Raw genomic sequence first — 7,470 nt, 5'->3', positions numbered from 1 at the left:
ATATTATACTGCTGAGGTAACATGAAAGCTGTGCTGTGATTGGTTGTTATATATTATCCTGCTGAGGTAACATGAAAGCTGCGCTGTGATTGGTTGTTATATATTATACTGCGGTAACATGAAAGCTGTGCTGTGATTGGTTGTTATATATTATACTGCTGAGGTAACATGAAAGCTGTGCTGTGATTGGTTGTTATATATTATACTGAGGTAACATGAAAGCTGCGCTGTGATTGTTTGTTATATATTATAATGAGGTAACATGAAAGCTGCGCTGTGATTGGTTGTTATATATTATACTGAGGTAACATGAAAGCTGTGCTGTGATTGGTTGTTATATATTATACTGAGGTAACATGAAAGCTGCGCTGTGATTGGTTGTTATATATTATACTGAGGTAACATGAAAGCTGCGCTGTGATTGGTTGTTATATATTATACTGAGGTAACATGAAAGCTGCGCTGTGATTGGTTGTTATTAGAGATGAGCGAACACGTTCGGCCCCGCCCCTTTTTCGCCCGAACACCGAACTTTGCGAACACTTCAGTGTTCGGGCGAAAAAGTTCGGGGGCCGCCGTGGCAGCGCGGGGGGGTGCGGCGGGGAGTGGGGGGGAGAGGGAGAGAGAGAGGGCTCCCCCCTGTTCCCCGCTACTGCCGCCCGCGCCGCCGCGCATCTCCCCGCCCCCCGGCGGCACCCGGACACTTACGCGCGAACACTGCAGTGTTCGGCAAAGCGGGTGTCCGGGTGCGGATGTGTCCGTAACGGACACGTTCGCTCATCTCTAGTTGTTATATATTATACTGAGGTAACATGAAAGCTGTGCTGTGATTGGTTGTTATATATTATACTGAGGTAACATGAAAGCTGCGCTGTGATTGGTTGTTATATATTATACTGAGGTAACATGAAAGCTGTGCTGTGATTGGTTGTTATATATTATACCACTGAGGTTACATGAAAGCTGCGCTGTGATTGGTTGTTATATATTATACCGCTGAGGTAACATGAAAGCTGCGCTGTGATTGGTTGTTATATATTATACCACTGAGGTTACATGAAAGCTGCGCTGTGATTGGTTGTTATATATTATACCGCTGAGGTAACATGAAAGCTGCGCTGTGATTGGTTGTTACATATTATACTGCTGAGGTAACATGAAAGCTGCGCTGTGATTGGTTGTTATATATTATACTGAGGTAACATGAAAGCTGCGCTGTGATTGGTTGTTATATATTATACTGCTGAGGTAACATGAAAGCTGCGCTGTGATTGGTTGTTATATATTATACTGAGGTAACATGAAAGCTGCGCTGTGATTGGTTGTTATATATTATACTGAGGTAACATGAAAGCTGCGCTGTGATTGGTTGTTATATATTATAATGAGGTAACATGAAAGCTGCGCTGTGATTGGTTGTTATATATTATACTGAGGTAACATGAAAGCTGTGCTGTGATTGATTGTTATTTATTATACCGCTGAGGTAACATGAAAGCTGCGCTGTGATTGGTTGTTATATATTATACTGAGGTAACATAAAAGCTGTGCTGTGATTGGTTGTTATATATTATACTGAGGTAACATAAAAGCTGCGCTGTGATTGGTTGTTATATATAATACTGAGGTAACATGAAAGCTGCGCTGTGATTGGTTGTTATATATTATACTGCTGAGGTAACATGAAAGCTGCGCTGTGATTGGTTGCTATATATTATACTGAGGTAACATGAAAGCTGCGCTGTGATTGGTTGTTATATATTATACTGAGGTAACATGAAAGCTGTGCTGTGATTGGTTGTTATATATTATACTGAGGTAACATAAAAGCTGTGCTGTGATTGGTTGTTATATATTATACTGAGGTAACATAAAAGCTGCGCTGTGATTGGTTGTTATATATAATACTGAGGTAACATGAAAGCTGCGCTGTGATTGGTTGTTATATATTATACTGCTGAGGTAACATGAAAGCTGCGCTGTGATTGGTTGCTATATATTATACTGAGGTAACATGAAAGCTGCGCTGTGATTGGTTGTTATATATTATACTGAGGTAACATGAAAGCTGTGCTGTGATTGGTTGTTATATATTATACTGAGGTAACATAAAAGCTGCACTGTGATTGGTTGTTATATATTATACTGAGGTAACATGAAAGCTGTGCTGTGATTGGTTGTTATATATTATACCGCTGAGGTAACATGAAAGCTGTGCTGTGATTGGTTGTTATATATTATACTGAGGTAACATGAAAGCTGCGCTGTGATTGGTTGTTATATATTATACTGCTGAGGTAACATGAAAGCTGCGCTGTGATTGGTTGCTATATATTATACTGAGGTAACATGAAAGCTGCGCTGTGATTGGTTGTTATATATTATACTGAGGTAACATGAAAGCTGTGCTGTGATTGGTTGTTATATATTATACTGCGGTAACATGAAAGCTGCACTGTGATTGGTTGTTATATATTATACTGAGGTAACATGAAAGCTGCGCTGTGATTGGTTGTTATATATTATACTGAGGTAACATGAAAGCTGTGCTGTGATTGGTTGTTATATATTATACCGCTGAGGTAACATGAAAGCTGCGCTGTGATTGGTTGTTATATATTATACTGAGGTAACATGAAAGCTGTGCTGTGATTGGTTGTTATATATTATACTGAGGTAACATGAAAGCTGCGCTGTGATTGGTTGTTATATATTATACTGCTGAGGTAACATGAAAGCTGCGCTGTGATTGGTTGTTATGTAGATCTATAAAAACGAATGTATGAATGTCTGTCTGTCTTCGCAGCAACGCGTGACGGCTACGCTAGTTGTTTATATTTTTAATGATCTTCTACTACTTTGTCCATGTATTGGAGGAGCTGGATTTTCATGCCTCCGTGTTGTGTCCGCGCCTTCTGGAGGATGAGCTGATCTGGATTTGCCTTTTTTCTATAGGAGTGACGGCAGCAGTTTACGGCAGCAGTTTACGGCAGCAGTTTACGGCAGCAGTTTACGGCAGCAGTTTACGGCTGTGCAGCGTCTTTGGCTGCGGCGGGGTTTGCACGGATTGTTGTGGTGCCCTGTGATCGCACTCCAATTGAGGTCAATGCATCCAGAGTGTTATGAGTGGCCAAGGTCGCCATGAAGTCCTAGCGTTATAGGTGTACTGTAATCAGTTAGTATGTGAACCCTCAGTCAAGGGCACGCAGAGGGCTGATGTTATATGACTCTCAGCCTCACCCAGATCCTCATGGGACCCCGAACCCCAATGGGCCCCGCACCTACCTACCTATAATCTCTGGCGTATAACATTAAATCCTACTTAAAACACATTTCCACCATTTTTAGAGCAGCATGATGGGAGGACCACATGGCACTCACCTCGTTGTAGAAGGGGGCGTTTGTTCCTTCTTTGACGGTAGTTTGTTTCTTCTCATCACCAATCTCAATGATGACCACGGGGTCAATGTTCTCACCAATCAGCTGCCGGGCCTCAGTGATGGTTATGGCAATCTACAGGTATATGGATGTGGTTAGTCACCTTCCACACACTGTTTCTTCTGCACTTTATACAAAGAACTTACCTGTAAAGTTTGGATTTTCGCTTCTCCCTCATGAACTTTGGATTCCAACTTGGCTCTGATGAATGAACCAGATGATGACAATTAATAGATATCATTAACCCCTTATTACTGTGTGTGTTTGTGGATTTAAGAAGCAGATAGCTCTGTTATCACTGCAGTGGCCTGGTATTACAAAGTTCCCATTCATTTCAATTAGAGCTTGGCTTGTAGTACCAAGCCTTGCCACTGCAGTAATAACGGAGCTGTCTGCTTCAAACAGAAATCATATCAGTATGTGAATGCACCAGCCTGGTGAACAGCTAATCATGGATTGTCTCAAACAATCCCACTAATTTACTATTAGTGGCTTATCCTAAGGATAGACTATCAATAGTTTACAACTGGACAACTCATTTACAGATGAAACCAGATCTGGCTTTAAAGGGGTTGTCCAGCATTAAGCTATTGATGGTCTGCCCTCAGAATTAGCCATCAGTAGTAGATTGGTGAGGCCTAATACCTAGGACTCCTGGCAATCAGCTGTGTGCCGGACCATTGTGCTACTGACCAGAAGCCAACAGCTCCGCTCTCCCTGCGGTGGCTTAGCTTGGTATTACGTTGAACTGAATGTTAACTGTGCCTATAATATCAAGCCTGATCACTGCAGTGGTAATGGAACTGTTGGCTTCCGGTCAGGAGCACACCAGCCCAGCGCACAGCTGATTGTCAGGGTTTTCGGATGTTGGACCCACCACTGATCTACTGTTGATGGCCTATTCTGAGGATAGCCTTTTAATAGTTTGAAGCTGGACAACCGCTTTAAGAACCATTTGCATCCTGTTATAACTCGTTACTTGTACACTGGCACTAATGTTGGAGGCTATATACACTGCATGCAGTAAACTACTGTGGCCGTGTGCCCCTCATCATTTTGCACTCAGTACCCCATAGTGAGAGTGACAACAAAATAGGAGAAATCTTTGGGAATTTTGTAAAATGAAAAACTCCTCCTCAGCAGTGATATAAGTATTCACACCCCTTGGTAGGACACGTGTAGCTTCGGGGCTCCCATTTCTCTGGGTCATCTCTGATATATTTCTACACCTTAATTGGAGTCACCTGGGGAAACTTCAACTGGTTGGACATAAGACCCCCTGTCCATATAGGATCTCATCGCTCACAATGCATATCAGAGCCAAAACCAGACCATGAGGAGGACAGAACTGTAGAACTCAAAGACAGGATTGTGTGGAAAAACAGATCTGAAGAAGCTACAAAAACCACTCCTGCTGCCCTGAAAGTCCCCCCAACAGCCCCTATAATACTTACATGGAAGAACCAGGCCCCAAAATACATAGAGAAACAACCAGGACTCTTCCTAGAGCCGCAGACCCACCAGAATAAGGGGAGAAGGGTCTTGTAAGAGGGGTGACCAAGAGCCCAGCGGCCTCCATAATACTTACATGGAAGAACAACCAGGACTCTTCCTAGAGCCACCGACCCACCAAACTAAGGGGGAGAAGGGTCTCTGTAAGAGAGGAGACCAAGAGCCCAGCGGCCCCCATAATACTTACATGGAAGAACAACCAGGACTCTTCCTAGAGCCGCCGACCCACAAACTAAGGGGGAGAAGGGTCTTGTAAGAGAGGAGACCAAGAGCCCAGCGGCCTCCATAATACTTACATGGAAGAACAACCAGGACTCTTCCTAGAGCCACCGACTACCAAACTAAGGGGGAGAAGGGTCTTGTAAGAGAGGTGACCAAGAGCCCAGCGGCCCCCATAATACTTACATGGAAGAACAACCAGGACTCTTCCTAGAGCCGCCGACCCACAAACTAAGGGGAGAAGGGTCTTGTAAGAGAGGAGACCAAGAGCCCAGCGGCCCCCATAATACTTACATGGAAGAACAACCAGAACTCTTCCTAGAGCTGCCGACCCACCAGAATAAGGGGAGAGAGGTCTCTGTGAGAGAGGTGACCAAGAGCCCAGCGGCCCCATAATACTTACATGGAAGAACAACCAGGACTCTTCCTAGAGCCACCGACTACCAAACTAAGGGGGAGAAGGGTCTTGTAAGAGAGGAGACCAAGAGCCCAGCGGCCCCCATAATACTTACATGGAAGAACAACCAGGACTCTTCCTAGAGCCGCCGACCCACAAACTAAGGGGAGAAGGGTCTTGTAAGAGAGGAGACCAAGAGCCCAGCGGCCCCCATAATACTTACATGGAAGAACAACCAGAACTCTTCCTAGAGCTGCCGACCCACCAGAATAAGGGGAGAGAGGTCTCTGTGAGAGAGGTGACCAAGAGCCCAGCGGCCCCATAATACTTACATGGAAGAACAACCAGGACTCTTCCTAGAGCCACCGACCCGCAAACTGAGGGGAGAAGGGTCTTTTAAGAGAGGTGACCAAGAGCCCAGCGGCCCTGATAATACTTACATGGAAGAACAACCAGGACTCTTCCTAGAGCCGCCGACCCCCAAACTAAGGGGAGAAGGGTCTTGTAAGAGAGGAGACCAAGAGCCCAATGATCACTCTGGCTGAGCTCTAAAGCTCCTGTGTGCAGATGAGAGAAACTTTCAGAAAGTCAACCATCCCTGCAGCCTCCACCAGCCTGGGCTGTATGGTGGAGGGGCCAGAAAGAAGCCTCCTCCGTAAGGGCAAATACTCATACAATCGAAGCTACGGAGCGTATTAGTGCATAAACCAGGGTTTATTTGACAATTCAAACTCCACTCTATTGCGCATGAGTTTTTTTTTTTTTAAATTGTGAGGATAAGTCCTGCCCCAACCAGGAAATCTACATGCATGTTAGTGTACACCTTATCTCTTCTCATGCCTAGAATCCAGATAATGAGAGTGAAAGCATTAAAATCATGGCCCCATCATAGTACAAAAACATGTCCATCTGCTTAGATCTTCAGACAAATGAAAGCCACTGGGACCCTCAGAATGCAAGAAACAATATACTCTGTCTGGAGGAAACCAGGCGCCGCTGATCACCTGCCCAATACCATCCCTACAGTGAAGCCTGGGGGTTGGAGCATCATGCTGGGGGAGAGGAAAGCGGTCAGGGGGGATGGAAACCAGGTGCCGCTGATCACCTCCCCAATACCAGCCCTACAGTGAAGCCTGGCGGTGGCAGCATCATGCTGGGGGAGAGGAAACGGTCAGGGGGGATGGAAACCAGGTGCCGCTCATCACCTCCCCAATACCAGCCCTACAGTGAAGCTTGGGGGGTGGAGCATCATGCTGGGGGAGAGGAAACGGTCAGGGGGGATGGAAACCAGGTGCCACTCATCACCTGCCCAATACCATCCCTACAGTGATGCCTGGTGGTGGAGCATCATGTGGGGGAGGGGAGACCGGTCAGGATGGATGGAAAGCTGAATGGAGCGAAGTACAGAGATAATGACAACCTAATCCAGAGAACAAGAGACCTCAGACCGGGCAGAAGGGTCACCTTCCAACAAGACAATGACCCCAAGACCCCAGCCAAGACCACCCAGGAGTGGGGACAACTCTGTGAATGTCCTTGAGGGGCCCGGCCAGAGCCCTGAACTCAATGGGACATCTCTGGGGAGACCTGACAATAGCTGTCCACAGACGGCCCCCATCCAACCTGACAGAGGGCAGAGAACCCCCAATGGTGCATCATCCCCAAGTAGACCAGAGGCCGGATCACTGCCAGAGGGGCTCCGACTAACACTGAGTACAGGGGTGTGAATACTTGTGCCACTGCAGGGTGGGGGGTCTCATTGCAAAGATTTATGGGGTTTTTGTCATTATGGGGTGCTGAATGCAGAATGAGGGGGGCACAGCATAACATGTAACAAAGCAAGAGGGGTTGAGGACTTACTGGACTAGTGTTTAGCGCATCAGCTTGTACTTTCTAAAACATTT

The 7,470-nt window shown here is 45.8% G+C and overlaps 1 protein-coding gene across 5 annotated transcripts in view; it reads right to left on the bottom strand.

Moving 5' to 3' along the window:
* Positions 1-7,470, bottom strand: part of FER1L6 (fer-1 like family member 6) — a 274,935-nt gene that overhangs the window by 246,921 nt on the left and 20,544 nt on the right. For 3 of the 5 annotated variants that reach the window (XM_066578810.1, XM_066578814.1, XM_066578809.1), the window contains 2 exons: positions 3,585-3,637; positions 3,382-3,513 (listed from right to left, as the gene is read on the bottom strand). In XM_066578810.1, the coding sequence (XP_066434907.1) occupies positions 3,382-3,513; positions 3,585-3,637 (185 nt within the window). Of the gene's footprint in view, positions 1-3,381; positions 3,514-3,584; positions 3,640-7,470 lie in introns of all 5 variants that reach the window. The other 2 variants (XM_066578811.1, XM_066578813.1) reach the window with 2 other exon arrangements.

The sequence above is a fragment of the Eleutherodactylus coqui genome, chromosome 9, assembly GCF_035609145.1.
Source record: "Eleutherodactylus coqui strain aEleCoq1 chromosome 9, aEleCoq1.hap1, whole genome shotgun sequence".
Lineage (NCBI taxonomy): Eukaryota > Metazoa > Chordata > Amphibia > Anura > Eleutherodactylidae > Eleutherodactylus > Eleutherodactylus coqui.
Note: the sequence above shows the minus strand (reverse complement) of the source record. Positions and strands in the feature narration are given on the sequence as shown.